The sequence below is a fragment of the Saccopteryx leptura genome, chromosome 3 (genome assembly GCF_036850995.1).
Source record: "Saccopteryx leptura isolate mSacLep1 chromosome 3, mSacLep1_pri_phased_curated, whole genome shotgun sequence".
NCBI classification, from domain to species: domain Eukaryota; kingdom Metazoa; phylum Chordata; class Mammalia; order Chiroptera; family Emballonuridae; genus Saccopteryx; species Saccopteryx leptura.
This window is the reverse complement of record NC_089505.1, coordinates 256725546-256744699: the sequence shown is the minus strand read 5'-3', so window position 1 is coordinate 256744699 and position 19154 is coordinate 256725546. Positions and strand designations below refer to the sequence as shown.

The window sequence follows — 19154 nt, the reverse complement described above, 5'->3', positions numbered from 1 at the left end:
TTGGATCACATTACATACTTACAGCTAATCTTTATTATATGTGGCTTAAGTGTCTGTCGCCGATAGCTTATTGGTTGCTTGAGTAACTGTACTAGCCAATGGGGTGAAGTTGCCACGGCTGAATGCAAATTGAGCGGGTCAGGGAGAAAGTGAACATTTGTTTGCATTGGCAATCATCTGTTTTACATAAAAACTACATCTTAACGAAATTCTTAAAGAAATTCTTAAAATTTCTTTAAAGAATGCCTCCTAGAAAATACAGCACTGAAGAGGAGAGAAAAGGAGCTAAAGCTGCACAAAAACGGCTTTCTCGACAAAAAGAAACCACTGAGCAGAGAAAGACAAGGCTTGCTTCAGTCGCAGAGCAAATGCGTCTTTCTCGGCAAAATGAGACTGATGAGCATAGAGAAACAAGACTTGCCTCAGATGCAAGACAAAAAAGCCTGTCTCGACAAAATGAGTCCCTTGAACAAAGGCAGGAGAGAAATGCAAAAAAACGACAGAGTAATGCTGACCGAAATGTTGTGTACAAAGAGATCTTTGACATGTGAATTAACATTTTATTATTTAAATCATCTTTATTTATTGAGCTAGCGGTGGCTCTTAAGAAATGTACTGCCAGTGGTTTCCTTCATTGCACTCTACTTTAAGCAATTAAGCAAGTAGAAGGGGGAAACCCCATGGGGCACTAAGCAAAGGGGTGTCCTCGCCGCCTGCCCTGGGTAATTCAGTTTGAATTAGCAGACACCTTTGCACAAATCATTTTAATTACAATTTATAATATCTAGAACAGCAGTCATTTCGTATGACCGCTGGGCTTTCTAGTGAATAAATAAATGGCTTCCTAGGTTTTACTGCTCTTTAAGAAATTAATAAGAATATTATTTTTCTTTCAACAGAAAGCCAAATCAAAACTTTGTGAAAATGAAATGATAAAATCACCTCACTATCTTCCACTGTCACTTTTCCTGAGGGTGGTTTAAATGATGCAAGCATCTCTAACAAATCAAAAAGAGTAGTTAAATGAGGTTCTTGCAAAAGCAAAAGCATTGGAATGTTGTCCTTCTGAGGGGGTGGTAGGCAAGATGCTGGCAGCTGAACACCTTCCCCTTTCCGTTCTCTCCTTGGTGCACCCAAAGATACAAAAACCATCTGTAAAAACAGAAGCAATAGGAAAAAGAAAGAATTAGCATAACAAGGTTTTGGTTTAGTAAGTCCCTTAAGTATAAAATAACTTCATTTAAAATGATTTTAATGTAACAAAAGCAGTAAGAATTTTTAAAACTATATCTTCAAATATTCCACTATTGACAATAAGTCAGATTATTAAAACTCAAATCACATTTATGTGTACCTGCATATCTTTAAAACCAAGCTCATGAAGTGCTTTTTCATCATAATCAGTTGTTAATTCATGTCCCGATGAAATCATCCTGACAGGTCCCATAAGCCCTCCTTTAATTAAAGAGGAGAAAACATAGGTGAACATTTTTAGAAGAGTTAACTTATTTGCTGACTTAAAAATATGGTTATAGCAATTAACTCCACTGGACATTAAGCTTAAATATCATTACCGAGCAAAGTGGAGACATTATTAAGCATGTTTCCTACATTATATTCTGTTGTCTGAGGTTAGCATTAGGCAGAAAAAATAATAAGAAAACTCTCTTTTAGCATCAGCTTAACTAGATGATTTCCTGCCTGCTTAACAACATGAAAAATTTTACAAGTAAAAAACACTATGGAACTTTCTAGGAACCTAAAGCATTTTTCCCAGTAACGTATGCAAATGAATCAAATTCATTAATGCATTACACAAGTAACCACCAATTATTTACAATTGATCAAGTTTTCCTTCTAATTATCCAACAAAACAAAGTTAAAAAAAAAAACTATAATGCAGAAAAAAAATTAAAAAACAAAGCTCCGAGATGAAAAGAAAACATCAGTTACAACATCCCAGAATATGATAAATTCAATAAACTTAATAGATTGAGCCAATTTATTTCTAGGAAGCATAAAGTGCTTTTTGCTGCCCACACCCTCAACTTCATTTCTCACTAGATCACTACCTGCATATGCTTTAGTTACCCAGCTCATTCCCTTACTTCCTTCACATATCTAAAACATAAGGTCTAAAAGGCTTTTCTCTTAACCACTCAATCTAAAGAGCCTCAATTCTATTAATTCCTTACTCTGATTTACCTTTCTTTAAAGCACTTAATCGTATTTGACATTATATATTTATGTTTCTCCATTAAAAAAAAATCCTAGGTCCACAGAAGCAGAGATGTTATGTTCACAGATATATTACCAGTATGAGAACATAACAGGCATTGACATTGTTTAATACATGATTTTTAAAAAATATTTTCCATCAATTAGAAGGAGAGAGAGAGAGGAAAGGACAGTGAGGGATGGAAGGAGGGAGTGAGGGAGGAAGAGAAAAAGAAGCATCAACTTGTTTTCATTTAGTTGTTCCATTTAGTGTGTGCTCATTGATTGCCTCTCAAGTGTGTCCTGACTGGGGATCGAACCTGCAACCTCAGGCCCACTGGGTGGACGCTTTATCTACTTAGCCACCCAGACAGGGTCTCCATGTTTTGTTTTGTTTTTTAAAAAGGATGCTAAATAAAATAGAAGAATTAAGGAGTTTCAGTCATGATGATGGCATAGGTAAGTGCAGTATTCGAATCCTCCCAAAACCACATCAAAATTACAACTAAACTACAGAACAAACGTCATTCAGAACCATCTGCAACCTAGCTGAATGTACTACGTACAACTAAGGATATAAAGAGGAAGCCTACAACAATGAATATAAAGATGCAGAAGAGATAAGCTAAACAGGCTGGTCCCACACTCATGTGTATCAGATAAAAATCATGAGGGATATCTCAGCCGCAGAGGTCCTCCTGAGGAGCAGGTCTCAGCATCAGATCAAGCCCCTTGGCAGAAGGTTCCAGTGTCAGATAGAGAAGTCCCCATAACTTCTGCCTGTAAAAGCCAGTGAGGACTGTAGCTGAGTGAGAAGGAGGGTTGCTGGAGTCCCAAGAATTCCTCTTATACAGTGATTTTAAATTGGCAAGTGGTCTGGCAGAAATTTCATGCTGGTCCGTGAAAAAGTTAAACGACTCAGATGTTGTATCAAGATTACAGACCCAATGATATCAGTCAAATTCACTTATGATTTTTGCCTTGGTGGTCCTCGAAATAATTCTATTTTCACTGGTCCCCAAGTGTAAAAAGATTGAAAACAACTACCTTAAAGGACCCATGCATGGACTTACTGTAACTCAGGCACGCAGAGCACCAGCACTGGGACTGCAGCTTGAAAACGAGAAACTGGAGATGACGTCAGAGTAATGGCGGGGTAGGAAGCGATACCGATAAATCTCCCCCAAAACTCAACAAGATCTTCAACCAGAAACAGAAAAACCTATACTTGGAGCTTCTAGATGCTTCGCAATACACCCAAAGGTATGATTGAGTGAAAAATTGGCTAAATATATAACCAAACCCCGAAGGAAATAGGGAGTAAGAAATGCTCCGCCTTCCTCACTAACCTAAACAGGGCGGCTTTCTCTGGTAACTGTGAATATAGAAACTGAGGCGGGCAAAGGGGGTGAATACAAACGGCCGAACCAGGCTGTGGCACGGAGATCCAAGCCGAGGAAAATCTGATCCTGTGGCAACCCGGGCAATACAAGCTAATACTCGCGCCAAACCCAAACAAAGAAAGACAAGCGGCGTGGCCATTTTACCCGGTCTCCTGGCTGGTGCGCAGTTAGTGGGCGAGAGATTTCTTCCTAGGCCCCGGGAGTCAGTGCCCGTGTTGCCCCACGGAGAGGCAGGGTCAGAGGCCTTTCTGTGGGCCGAGGGCAGAGTCTCTGGGCAGCCCCAGCGCCCTGGGAAAGCCACGCACGGGAGGGAGTGAGAACTAATTCCAACGGTGGAGATTTTCCGTACTGGAGGGTGTTTCACTCAGAGGGAATCGCGGCCGGCCTGATATCCTGGTTTGCGCGCGCAGATAAGGAGTGAGCGATTCCTCCGAGTGCTTCGGCAGTGCGCGCCCGTGTCATCGCACAGAGGAGCAGAGTCAGGGGCCTTTGTGTGGGCCAAAGCGGAATCTCGGGCCGCCCCAGCGCCTTGCAAAAGCCGCGCACGGGGACGGAGCGAGACTCAATTCCAACGCTGCAACTTTTCCCTGCGGTCGGGGGTTTCACTCAGAGCGTGAGACTGCTGGCTGGATATCCTGGTCTGCGCGCGCAGCCAGTGAGTGAGAGTTTCCTCCAAGCGCCCCGGAAGTGGGCACCCGCTCGTGTTACCGGACAGAGTGGCAGAGCCAGAGGTCTTTGAATGGCCGGAAAGCCCGCCTGATTATGCTAGCAGCTCTGACTGACTGAGCCTTACCCAGAGCCCTGTGCTGAGTGGAAATAGAGTGGGGAGTTGCCAGCTCTTTGAGCCTCTTACTATCCAGGCAGAGGCAGCAGCAACCCCATAGCTGGATTATCAGGCTACTAATTGAGGAAGGAAAGACTAGGAGAAAGGCTCTAGGAACAAGGACTCTCTCACTGTCGGAGCCTATAAATGCTAATAGCCTAGACTGCCAACGAGACTAAAGCACAATACATGACATTGCCATAGAGACTTATCAACTGCAAACCTCCACCTGAGCGTGGCAAAGGGGCAAAACCCGGGGTACAGAGTCACCGACCAGGAAGAGGGAGAGAAAAGAAAAAGCAAGAAGATAACCTCTCAAAATCAAGAATAATCTGCAGACTTTATAACCTATCCCATTTTATTATATTTGTTCGTTTGTTTCTCTTATCTTCATTCTTGATACTTTTTTTTTCCTCCTCCAATTTGGCCGATTAACTCTCTACCGGTCTTACTCTCTCTTCTCCTTGAACTACACTACCCATAAGTGTTACATCTCCCATTATCTTTTCTCTTCTCTTCCTTTCTCTCTATGAGGGTTGCACTCCAAAACCCTTAACTCTCTCTCTCTCTCTCCTTTCTTTTTTCTTCTTTTAGTGGTTCCCTCTTTTTTTTTCTCTCTCTCTCTTTATTTTCTCCCTCTATATTAGTTTCTTCCTTTCTCCTTTACATCTCCTCTCACTCAAACCTCAATAACAAACAAATTATCTTATCTGGGACTCAAACTTATGTTTGTGGCATTCTGGGGGGTTTTTACTTCACCTTTTTAACTCACTAGCAGTGCTCCCATCCCTGGCTCTCCATATTATCTAGTTCTTGTTCCACTAAATACAATAGTAATTTTTTAATTTGTCCCCCCATTTTTCCGTTTTCCTCTTAATCCACTCATCATAACTCTTAGACAACCAACACCTAAAAGCAAATCATTTTATTCTTGACCCAAATTTTTTCCTTATTTGCTTTTTGTGGGTCCATACGCTCTTTTTTTTTTCTTCTTTTTTCTTTTATTTTTTTGTTTTTTTTTGTTGTTGTTTGTTTGTTTGTTTGTTTGCCCCTTTATTACTTTTCCCCAATTCAGGCCCTCCATCACAGGCATTGTTTGTTATAATTCACAGTCCACCACAAGATTTTATCAAGAAAGAGGGGAGAGGAGAGGAGAGGAAAAAAGGAGGGGGGGAATAATTTCCTTTTTTTTTTTTTTTTTTTTTAATTTTTCTTTTATTATATTTTTCTTTATTTCATTATTAATTTTTTTTTAAAAAAAAAAAACTTTTTTCGATTTTTTTTTTATTATTTTTTTAAACTTTTTATTCTTTATTAAATCTCATTAATACTATCAACAAAACCACCCTCAGATGCCATTAAGGAAGAGAAAATCGAATATCATGGATACAAAAGAAAGAGAGGTAACACAGCTAGATGAGGAAAAATCTATGGAGAAAAAATTTAATATATTGGAAACCTTGGAGCTAAATGACAGAGAATTCAAGATAGAAATCCTAAAAATCCTCCGAGATATACAAGAAAACACAGAAAGGCAATTTAGGGAGCTCAGAAAACAACTCAATGAACACAAAGAATATATGTCCAAGGAAATTGAAACTATAAAAACAAATCAAACAGAGATGAAAAACTCAATTCACGAGCTGAAAAACGAAGTAACAAGCTTAGCTAATAGAACAGGTCAGATAGAAGAGAGGATTAGTGAAATAGAAGACAAGCAACTTGAGGCACAACAGAGAGAAGAAGAAAGAGACTCAAAAATTAAAAAAAATGAGATAGCCCTACAAGAATTATCTGACTCCATCAAAAAGAATAACATAAGAATAATAGGTATATCAGAGGGAGAAGAGAGAGAAAATGGAATGGAGAACATACTCAAACAAATAATAGATGAGAACTTCCCAAGCCTGTGGAAAGAACTAAAGCCTCAAGTTCAAGAAGCAAACAGAACTCCAAGTTTTCTTAACCCCAACAAACCTACTCCAAGGCATATCATAATGAAATTGACACAAACCAACAGCAAAGAAAAAATTCTCAAGGCAGCCAGGGAAAAGAAGAATACAACATATAAAGGAAGGCCCATTAGATTATCATCAGATTTCTCAGCAGAAACTCTACAAGCTAGAAGAGAATGGACCCCAATATTTAAAGTCCTGAAAGAGAGGAACTTTCAGCCACGAATACTATACCCATCAAAGCTATCCTTCAAATATGAAGGAGAAATAAAAACATTCACAGATACAGAAAAGATGAGGGAATTTATCATCAGAAAACCCCCACTCCAGGAATTACTAAAGGGGGTTCTCCAATCAGATACAAAGAACAAAAAAAAACAGAGCCACAAGTAAAAGCTCCAAGAAGAACACAATAAAACCAAATTTAAACTGTGACAACAACAAAAAGAAAGAGGGGGAGAAGATGGAGATTAACAGTAGCAAAGGACGATGGAGTGCAAAAGTACTCACAAAATAGTTCGCTACAATGAACAGGGTAGGGACCCTTTTCATTATTCAAAGGTAACCACCATTGAAAAAACCACCACAGAAGCACATGAGATAAAAAAGATAGCAACAGTGGAAAGATGTATGGAATACAACCAAATAAAAACAAAAGATAGAAAAACAAAAGAGAAGGATCAAACAAGACACAAAACTAACAGAAAGCAAGATATAAAATGGCAATAGGGAACCCACAAGTATCAATAATTACACTAAATGTAAACGGATTAAACTCACCAATAAAAAGGCACAGAGTAGCAGAATGGATTAAAAAAGAAAATCCAACTGTATGCTGCCTACAGGAAACTCATCTAACTAACAAGGATAAAAACAAATTCAAAGTGAAAGGTTGGAAAACAATACTCCAAGCAAATAACATCCAAAAAAAAGCAGGTGTAGCAATACTCATATCGGATAATGCTGACTACAAGACAGGAAAAGTACTCAGAGACAAAAATGGCCATTTCATAATGGCTAAGGGGACACTGAATCAAGAAGACATAACAATTCTTAATATATATGCACCAAACCAAGGAGCACCAAAATATATAAGACAGCTACTTATTGATCTTAAAATAAAAACTGACAAAAACACAATCATACTTGGAGACCTCAATACACCGCTGACGGCTCTAGATCGGTCATCCAAACAGAGAATCAACAAAGACATACTGGCCTTAAACAAAACACTAGAGCACCTGGATATGATAGACATCTACAGGACATTTCATCCCAAAGTGACTGAGTATACATTTTTCTCCAGTGTACATGGATCATTCTCAAGAATTGACCATATGTTGGGCCACAAAAACAACATCAGCAAATTCAGAAAAATTGAAGTTGTACCAAGCATATTTTCTGATCATAAAGCCTTGAAACTAGAATTCAACTGCAAAAAAGAGGAAAAAAATCCCACAAAAATGTGGAAACTAAACAACATACTTTTAAAAAATGAATGGGTCAAAGAAGAAATAAGTGCAGAGATCAAAAGATATATACAGACTAATGAAAATGACAATACGACATATCAGAATCTATGGGATGCAGCAAAAGCAGTGATAAGAGGGAAGTTCATATCACTTCAGGCATATATGAACAAACAAGAGAGAGCCCAAGTGAACCACTTAACTTCCCACCTTAAGGAACTAGAAAAAGAAGAACAAAGACAACCCAAAACCAGCCGAAGAAAGGAGATAATAAAAATCAGAGCAGAAATAAATGAATTAGAGAACAGAAAAACTATAGAAAAAATTAATAGAACAAGGAGCTGGTTCTTTGAAAAGATCAACAAAATTGACAAACCCTTGGCAAGACTTACCAAGGAAAAAAGAGAAAGAACTCATATAAACAAAATCCAAAATGAAAGAGGAGAAATCACCACAGACACCGTAGATATACAAAGAATTATTGTAGAATACTATGAAAAACTTTATGCCACTAAATTCAACAACCTAGAAGAAATGGATAAATTCCTAGAAAAATACAACCTTCCTAGACTGAGTCAAGAAGAAGCAGAAAGCCTAAACAGACCTATCAGTAGAGAAGAAATAGAAAAAACCATTAAAAACCTCCCCAAAAATAAAAGTCCAGGCCCTGACGGCTATACCAGCGAATTTTATCAAACATTCAAAGAAGACTTGGTTCCTATTCTACTCAAAGTCTTCCAAAAAATTGAAGAAGAAGCAATACTTCCAAACACATTTTACGAAGCCAACATAACCCTCATACCAAAACCAGGCAAGGATGGCACAAAAAAAGAAAACTACAGACCAATATCTCTAATGAATACAGATGCTAAAATACTAAACAAAATACTAGCAAATCGAATACAACAACATATTAAAAAAATAATACATCATGATCAAGTGGGATTCATCCCAGAATCTCAAGGATGGTTCAACATACGTAAAACGGTTAATGTAATACACCATATCAACAAAACAAAGAACAAAAACCACATGATCTTATCAATAGACGCAGAAAAGGCTTTCGATAAAATACAACACAATTTTATGTTTAAGACTCTCAACAAAATGGGTATAGAAGGAAAATATCTCAACATGATAAAGGCCATATATGATAAACCATCAGCTAACATCATATTAAATGGCACTAAACTGAAGGCTTTCCCCCTTAAATCAGGAACAAGACAGGGTTGTCCACTCTCTCCACTCTTATTTAATGTGGTACTAGAGGTTCTAGCCAGAGCAATCAGACAAGACAAAGAAATAAAAGGCATCCATATCGGAAAAGAAGAAGTAAAGGTATCACTTTTTGCAGATGATATGATACTATACATCGAAAACCCCAAAGAATCCACAAAAAGACTACTAGAAACAATAAGCCAATACAGTAAGGTCGCAGGATACAAAATTAACATACAGAAGTCAATAGCCTTTCTATATGCCAACAATGAAACAACTGAGAAGGAACTCAAAAGAACAATCCCCTTCACGATTGCAACAAAAAAAATAAAATACTTAGGAATAAACATAACAAAGAATGTAAAGGACTTATATAATGAAAACTATAAACCATTGTTAAGGGAAATCGAAAAAGATATAATGAGATGGAAGAATATACCTTGTTCTTGGCTAGGAAGAATAAATATAATCAAGATGGCTATATTACCCAAAGCAATATACAAATTTAATGCAATTCCCATCAAACTTCCAATGACATTTTTTAAAGAAATAGAGCAAAAAATCATCAGATTTATATGGAACTATAAAAAACCCCGAATAGCCAAAGAAATTCTAAAGAAAAAGAATGAAGCTGGGGGCATTTCAATACCTGACTTCAAACTCTATTATAGGGCCACGACAATCAAAACAGCATGGTATTGGCAGAAAAATAGACAATCAGACCAATGGAACAGAATAGAAAGTCCAGAAATAAAACCACATATATATAGTCAAATAATTTTTGATAAAGGGGCCAACAACACACAATGGGGAAAAGAAAGCCTCTTCAATAAATGGTGCTGGGAAAACTGGAAAGCCACATGCAAAAGAATGAAACTGGACTACAGTCTCTCCCCCTGTACAAAAATTAACTCAAAATGGATCAAAGATCTAAACATAAGACCTGAAACAATTAAGTACATAGAAGAAGACATAGGTACTCAACTCAGGGACCTGGGTTTTAAAGAGCATTTTATGAATTTGACTCCAATGGCAAGAGAAGTGAAGGCAAAAATTAATGAATGGGACTACATCAGACTAAGAAGTTTTTACTCAGCAAGAGAAACTGATAACAAAATAAACAGAAAGCCAACTAAATGGGAAATGATTTTTTCAAACGACAGCTCAGATAAGGGCCTAATATCCAAAATATACAAAGAACTCATAAAACTCAACAACAAACAAACAAACAATCCAATAAAAAAATGGGAAGAGGATATGAATAGACACTTCTCCCAGGAAGAAATACAAATGGCCAACAGATATATGAAAAGATGCTCATCTTCTTTAGCTATTAGAGAAATGCAAATCAAAACGGCAATGAGATACCACCTCACACCTGTTCGATTAGCTGTTATTAGCAAGTCAGGTAACAGCAAATGTTGGAGAGGCTGTGGAGAAAAAGGAACCCTCATACACTGTTGGTGGGAATGTAAAGTAGTACAACCATTATGGAAGAAAGTATGGTGGTTCCTCAAAAAACTGAAAATAGAACTACCTTATGACCCAGCAATCCCTCTACTGGGTATATATCCCAAAAACTCAGAAACATTGATACGTAAAGACACATGCAGCCCCATGTTTATTGCAGCATTGTTCACAGTGGCCAGGACATGGAAACAACCAAAAAGCCCGTCAATAGATGACTGGATAAAGAAGATGTGGCACATATACACTATGGAATACTACTCAGCCATAAGAAATGATGACATCGGAACATTTACAGCAAAATGGTGGGATCTTGATAACATGATACGAAGCGAAATAAGTAAATCAGAAAAAACAGGAACTGTATTATTCCATACGTAGGTGGGACATAATAGTGAAACTAAGAGACATTTATAAGAGTTTGGTGGTTACGGGGGGGGGGAGGGGGGAATGGGAGAGGGATAGGGGGTGGGAGGGGCACAAAGAAAACAAGATAGAAGGTGACAGAAGACAATCTGACTTTGGGTGGTGGGTATGCAACATAATTGAACGACAAGATAACCTGGACTTGTTATCTTTGAATATATGTATCCTGATTTATTGATGTCACCCCATTAAAAAAATAAAATTATATATATAAAAAAAATAGAAAACGAGAAACTGAATTGTAGGGCATCAAAGCAAGAGCTGGAGAGGCAGTATTCTCCCAGACAAAAGTGCTGGCAAAAGCCATTATTCTTCCTAAGCCCTCCTACCCACAGAGCCAGCAGGCAGGTGCCACATCTGAGTCTCCATTAATCTGGCTAACACTATTTGCTCCACACCAGTGGTACCTTGAGACCCCAATCTCTCCAACTTAAGGGCCCAGCCATTACTAGTGGCTTTTCCATGCTACTGGCCTCTCTTGGCTAATGCTTTAGATTTTCCTAAAATCACTCAATTAAGCAGCATCTGGCTTTGGCATGCACCATACTCCTGGCTAAGTGGTGCCCAGCCTGGCACTAGCAACAGCCAGTCTTGGTTCATAACCTGGCCTTTCCTGGGCACCTCCAAGCCCAGCACAAGTAGCAGTCATTTACAGATTGCTCCATAGCTCATTCCGGGTAGTTCCAAGTAGGACACAGGTGGAAGCTGACCTTGTTCTGCACCTCCAAGGAGGCTCCAGAGCCATTATACCTGCTGGACAGCTTCATACCATGTCCAAGCACCATCAAATATCCTCCACAAGACACACTCAAAAAATGGATTCAACAGGCACCAAAGCCCCACTGAAGTAAGCCCTGCTTCACAGGGTCAGCCCCTGAACAGCCAGTCCTCCAGTGATCACAGCCAGTCCTCACAGCTAATCAGCCTGGGGTAAACCTCTCCCATTGAGGTGCCAACAGCAATCTAGACTCAACTACAACAGAAGGGTATACACAGCCTCTAGGGTAGTGAACCTGGAGTGCCCAGATCATGTGATACAGAAGGCTATGCCACTGGGTCCTATAGGACACCTACTATGTAAGCCCACGCTACCAATCCAGGTAGATGTAGCAACTCTACCTAATAAACAGAAACAAACACGGGGATATTGCCAAAATAAGAAAACAAATATGTCCCAAATGAGAAAGAATAGAATGAACCTCCAAAAAAAGGACTAAATAAAATGGAGACAAACAATCTACTAGATGCAGAGTTCAAAACACTGGTTATAAGCTGCTCTGTGAACTCAGGGGAAGAGCAGATGACCTTACTAATAACTTCAACAAAGAGATAGGAAAAAATATATAACTAGACAACATAAAAAAAAAACCAGTTAAAATGGAGAATACAGCCCTGGCCGGTTGGCTCAGTGGTAGAGCGTCAGCCTGGCGTGCAGAAGTCCCGGGTTCGATTCCCGGCCAGGGCACACAGGAGAAGCACCCATCTGCTTTTCCACCCCTCCCCCTTCTCCTTTCTCTCTGTCTCTCTCTTCCCCTCCCAGAGTGAGGCTCCATTGGAGCAAAGATGGCCCAGGCGCTGGGGATGGCTCCTTGGCCTCTGCCCCAAGTGCTGGAGTGACTCTGGTTGCAACAGAGTGACACCCCGGAGGGGCAGAGCATCGCCCCCTGGTGGGCAGAGCGTTGCTCCCTGGTGGGTGTGCCGGGTGGATCCCGGTCGGGTGCATGCGGGAGTCTGTCTATCTCTCCCAGTTTACAGCTTCAGAAAAATACAAAAAAAAAAAAAAAAAGAGAATACATTAACTAAAATGAAAAATACCTTATAGGGAATCAACAGTGGAGTAGATAAAGCAGAGGACTGAATCAGAGATTTTAAAGAAATAGTCAGAAAACATCCAATCAGAACAGTAAAAAGAAAAAATAACCCAAAAAAAAAAAATGAGGATAGTATAATGAGCCTTCTGGGGCATCAAGCATACTAACATTTGCATCACAGGGTTACCAGAAGGTAAAGAGAGAGAGCAAGGAACTAAAAACTTTTGTGAAAAAATAATGAAATATTTCCCTAACCTGGCAAAGAAAATAGACCTAAAGTCCAGGAAGCAAAGACAGTCCCAAACAAGATGAACCCCAAAAGACCTACACCAAGACACATCATAATTAAAATGCAAAAGGTTAAACACAAAGAAAAAAGCAGTTACCTACCTACAAGGGAGCTCCCATAACACTGTCAGCTGATTTCCCAAAAGAAACTTTGCAGGCCAGAAGGGATTGGCAAGAAATACTCAAAGTGATGAAAAGCAAGAATCTACAACTAAGAACATCCTACAGAGCAAAGATGTCTTTTAGAATGGAAGGAGAGATAAAGGGTTTCCCAGACAAGAAAAAGCTGAAGAAGCTCATTATAGCCAACCAGTACTACAAGAAATGATAAAGGGCCTTCTTTTAAAAATATAAATAATAAAATGGCAATAAATATGTATCTATCAACAATTACTTTAAATACAAATGGATTAAATGCTCTAATCAAAAGACATATGCTGGCCCGGGCTGGCTGGCTCAGCAGTAGAGCATTGGCCCAGTGTGTAGAAGTCCCCGGTTCGATTACCAGTCAGGGCATACAGGAGAAGTGATCATCTGCTTCTCTACCCCTCTCCCTTCTCTCCTCTCCTCCTTCAGCCATGGCTCGATTTGAGCAAGCTGGACCCGGGCACTGAGGATGGCTCCATGGTCTCCCCTCAGGTGCTGAAATAGCTTGGTTGCTGAGCAACTAAGCAATGGCCCTAGATGGACAGAGCATCACCCTATAGGGGGTGGCTTGCTGGGTGGAACCTAATCGGGGCACATGCAAGAGTCTGTCTTGCATATAATAAAAATAAATAAATAAATAAAAGGCCATATACTATCTACAAGAGATTTACTTCAGATCAAGAGACACTCACAGCCTGACCAGGTGGCTCATCTGGTTTGAGCAAGGCTCACCAGCTTTAGCCTAAGGTCACTGGATTGAGCAAGGGGTCACTTGCTCTGCTGTAGCCCCCACTCCCTGTCAAAGCACATATGATAAAGAAATCAATGAACAATAAGGTGCCGAAACAAAGAATTGATGCTTCTCATCACTCTCTCTTTCTGTCTGTCCCTATCTGTCCCTCCGTCTCTTTCACAAAAAAGAGACCCTCACAGACTTAAAGTGATGGAAAAAGGTATTTCTCATTAAAATGAAAGCAAAGTAAAGGCTGGGATAGCAATATTTATACAAGACAGCCTGACCGGGCGGTGGCGCAGTGGATAGTCAGACTGGGATGCAGAGAACCCAGGTTCGAGGCCCCCAGGTCGCCAGCTTGAGTGCGGGCTCATCTGGTTTGAGCAAAAGCTCACCAACTTGAGCCCAAGGTCACTGGCTTGAGCAAGGGGTTACTTGGTCGGCTGAAGGCCCGTGGTCAAGGCATGTATGAGAAAGCAATCAATGAACAACTAAGGTTGTTACAATGCGCAACGAAAAACTAATGATTGATGCTTCTCATCTCTCCATTCTTGTCTGTCTGTCCCTGTCTATCCCTCTCTCTGACTGTCTCTGTAAAAAAAAAAAAAAAAAAAAAAATTATACAAGACAAAATAGGTCTAAAAAAATAAAATAAACCAGCAAGCAGAAAAGGAACAGACTCATATATATATGGAGAACATCTTGATGGATGCCAGATGAGAGTGGGGGATAGCAGAATGGGTGAAAAAGGTGAAGGCTTTAAGAAGTAGAGCATAGAGTATATAGTCAAGATTGTAATAACTATGTATGGTGTCAGACTGGAACTAAATTAGATGATCACTTAATAAATTATGTAATGTCTAATCACTGAGTTGAATACCTGGAACCAATCTAATATTGTATGTCAACTGTAATTGAAAAATTAAAAGAAGAAAAAATAGGGAAATTAAGTAAAATAATAAAATAATTGAATAATAAAAATGAAATAAATATTGTTAAATTTTATTAACTTAATGTAGAAAGACTCCTTTGGTCTGACAATAAACAGCTATTTTTCAGAAAAGAATGAAACAGGATTACTGCTTTCATAACAACATAGAAAGTTAAATTACCTTTTCCCTTCATACAAATAAAAAAATTCTATCAGAGGCCCTGGCTGGTTGGCTCAGTGGTAGAGCATCGGCCTGGCGTGCAGAAGTCCCGGGTTCAATTCCTGGCCAGGGCACACAGGAGGAGCACCCATCTGCTTCTCCACCCCTCCCCCTCTCCTTCCTCTCTGTCTCTCTCTTCCCCTCCTGCAGCGAGGCTCCATTGGAGCAAAGATGGCCCAGGCGCTGGGGATGGCTCCTTGGCCTCTGCCTCAGGCACTAGAGTGGCTCTGGTCACAACAGAGCGACCCCCCGGAGGGGCATAGATTCGCCCCCTGGTGGGCAGAGCGTCGCCCCCTGGTGGGCTTGCCGGGTGGATCCGGGTCGGGCACATGAGGGAGTCTGTCTGACTGTCTCTCCCCGTTTCAAGCTTCAAAAAAATACAAAAAAAAAAAATAAAAAATTCTATCAGATAATATGTCAAACACAGAGAACGAAAATGGGTTCCTCCGGCAAGATTCATTTTGGCAATTTTCTCTAAGTACAACTGTTATGTAGCAAAACTGGTCATTGTTATCAAGTGAAATATGTAAGTCTTTATCATTATTTCTAAGCATAGAAATCATGGTTCTCCCAATGGTTTCATATTTAATCCTCTTTCTTCTGGATTTTCCTGTAGAGAGAGAGAGAGAGAGAGAGAGAGAGAGAGAGAGAGTGGGTGTGTGTGTGTGTGTGTGTGTGTGTGTTCTCCCAATGGTTTCATATTTAATCCTCTTTCTTCTGGATTTTCCTGTAGAGAGAGAGAGAGAGAGAGAGAGAGAGAGAGAGAGAGAGAGTGTGTGTGTGTGTGTGTGTGTGTGTGTGTGTGTGTGTACTTAAAAAAGAACACTTGAAGAGCCCGACCTGTGGTGGTGCAGTGGATAAAGCGTCAACCTGGAATGCTGAGGTTGCCAGTTCGAACCCTGGACTTGCCTGGTCAAGGCACATATGGGAGTTGATGCTTCCTGCTCCCCACCCCCCGCTGCCCTTCTCTCTCTCTCTCTCTCTCTCTCTCTCACAAACTCTATAAAATGAGTAAATAAAGTTTAAAAAAAACTCAACACTTGAATATTATAGTGAAATGGGGTTTTCCTTTCTTCCCCCAAACTATCACATATTAATATAATACTATTTTTTTATCTGTTATTCACTTAACAATTCTTCACCAAAATCATATTACTGCAGTTTTAAAACATTTAATAGGTAGTACTGAAATTCACCTTTCTATTATCATGTTGGGTTTTCATCTCATAATTTCATATACTGCTTTATTTATTCAGTTTATTTACTGTTTGAAGTAAATTTCATCAAATATAAAACAATTTCATTAAGATCTTAGATGGAGTATATTACAAAATAACCTACTTTGACACTCCTAAAATATTTTGTACAGAGACATGTTAGATACATCCAGTTATTCAAGTGGATAGTAAGACCTCAAAAAAGACAAATCCCAAACTAGAGATAAGCTTATACTCTAATATAACCTGATTTATCATAGGAGTATGACCTTCTGTGATCCTTCATCTAATAGCAGCCATACTTCCCTTTTCATTAATACATCAAGTTTGTGCTTACTTATCTGTTTCACAGAACTTAATACATTGTTTAGGAATATATATTTTTACCAGAGGTAAAACTGTAAACATCAACAAAAGAATAATACATTAAGGAATTAATAGTGTTAAGGGGAAGTGGAAAGGATATTAGAAAGGGATACAGTAGTAATGACTAATAATGTTCTGGTTCTTAATCTGGGTAATAGAAAGATGGGTGGTTTTTATTTTTTTTTTAATTTTTATTTTATTTATTCATTTTAGAGAGGAGAGAGAGAGAGAGACAGGGGGGAGGAGCTGGAAGCATCAACTCCCATATGTGCCTTGACCAGGCAAGCCCAGGGTTTTGAACCGGCAACCTCAGCATTTCCAGGTCGACGCTTTATCCACTGCGCCACCACAGGTCAGGCCGATGGGTGGTTTTTATTTATTATTACTTATTTCACATTCTCTTTTTACGTACATTTCAATGTAAAATAGCAGATACCTTATGACCTGAAAATTCCATAACTAGCCAATATTAATAGCATTATTTTTAAAACAATGGAAACAACTTAAATGTCCATTAATAGAGAATACGTAAAATATATCATGGTACCACCTTATAAATTATGTAGAACTTTAAAGAGAATGAGGTAACCTTCTGTATGTATATGTTCTCTAAGAATGTTAAGCACTATAAGGGTAGAAATAAATAGAATGCTTCATTTGTGTTTTAAGTGTGTATATATATATATATGTGTGTGTGTGTGTGTGTGTGTGTGTATCTATATCTATATAAATATGCTTACATTATATCTTAGTATCTTAAAGGATATGTAAGGAACCAATAACATTTGCCTCAAGGGAAGAGAAATAGGTGGTTTAAAAATTAGGGTAAAGTGTGTATATATATATGTGTGTGTGTGTGTGTGTGTGTGTGTGTGTGTGTGTGTGTGTGTATCTATATCTATATAAATATGCTTACATTATATCTTAGTATCTTAAAGGATATATAAGAAACCAATAATATTTGCCTCAAGAGAAGAGAAATGGGTGGTTTAAAAATTAGGGTAGAAAGGCAGCTTCTCAACACCTATTCTTTTCTACCAAGAAAATATATTAATTATTTAAGAACAAAATTTAAGATCTGCTACTTCAGAAGAGATGATTTCACCTTAAGCATGCTGTAATAAGAATTGTTGGCTCATTACTAAAAGATGCCAAAGAATTCCAACTGCACACAGGCAGGTTAAAAGTCCTAATAACAAGCTTTTAAAACTTTTAAGATTTTTTTTTTCCTAAATCTGTATTTGGTCTGTTACAGTTTCAGACCCTTATATTATGAGAAAAAGTAACAGCTTTTATGATCATTCCTCCGATTAGCTCATATTTTGTGTTATAAAAGGACACTAAAAATGTATTAGTCGTAACAGTAAGGCAGGAATCATATACACCTTTCAGTCCCACATGAAAACTTCCTTAATATGATACTTTTTTGGAGGTAAGTGGAGATGCATAGGTGGAATTTAAGGGTGGATTATTTTCGTATGTTCCGGAAAAAAAACAAAAATACATCAAAATGCCAAAAAAAATTGTTGGATACTAAGTAGTACGTAGGAACAAATTAATATTTCCGAAAGTGCTTATCAAATAACCCCCAAAAGTTAAAAAAAATGATGGAAAATGTTTAAAAGTAACATCTAAAGTAAATCTTAACTCTTGCTTAAGAATCAATGGCATTGGCTGACCAGTGGTGGTACTGTGGATAGAGCTTCAACCTGGAATACTGAGGTTCCAGTTTCAAAATCCTGAGGTTGCTGGCTTAACCGCAGGCTCAGCAACCTGAGCACGGGGATTTTCAACATGATCCCAATGTCATTGGCTTAAGCAAAGGGTTACTAGCTCAGCTTGAGCCCTGCAGTGAAGGCACATACAAAAAGCAATCAATGAACAACTGAAGTGAAAAATACGAGTTGATGCTTCTTTTCTCTCTCTCTCTCAAAATCAAATTTTAAAAATGGCATTATACCTAGAGTAGGGGAAGGTGGATAGGACATAATTGGTAGTCTCTAAAGAATTAAAGGTTTGAAGTTGATATTACAACACAACCTAAAAAATATGAAAATTGTAACCACTGGACTTACCAGGAAAGTCTCCCTTTCGACTGCTTTGACCAAACTCCTGAAGCTGAGCTTGTTGATTTATTTGTTCTTTCTGTAAATTTTCATACCAATGAGTTACTTCAGCCCTAAGATCTGCAACCTGGTCACTAGGATACATTTCAATAGTCATCTGAAATATGAGATGCAACCAATTTAAAAATACAAAAAGAACAGATATTTAAACCAGGAAATGTTATCAATCTGGAAACTCAACTACGTAATTACCTTGTCAGGAAGTCCAGCTGGCTGGCATACAACCCTTAGTGGCAGAGACTGTTTGTCACTCAGTGCTTTCAAATGACTACTAATACCAGTGCCTTCAATTTGCCACTGTCTGAGATGATATGCAAACCTAAAACACACACACACA

At 38.8% G+C, this 19154-nt stretch overlaps 1 protein-coding gene across 2 annotated transcripts in view; it reads right to left on the bottom strand.

The window, feature by feature from the left end:
* Positions 1 to 19154, bottom strand: part of USP34 (ubiquitin specific peptidase 34) — a 307835-nt gene that overhangs the window by 132768 nt on the left and 155913 nt on the right. For both annotated transcript variants that reach the window (XM_066378190.1, XM_066378191.1), the window contains exons 26-29: positions 19010 to 19136; positions 18767 to 18914; positions 1355 to 1455; positions 943 to 1152 (exon numbers count right to left, since the gene is read on the bottom strand). In XM_066378190.1, coding sequence (XP_066234287.1) covers positions 943 to 1152; positions 1355 to 1455; positions 18767 to 18914; positions 19010 to 19136 — 586 coding nt within the window. The remainder of the gene's footprint in view (positions 1 to 942; positions 1153 to 1354; positions 1456 to 18766; positions 18915 to 19009; positions 19137 to 19154) is intronic.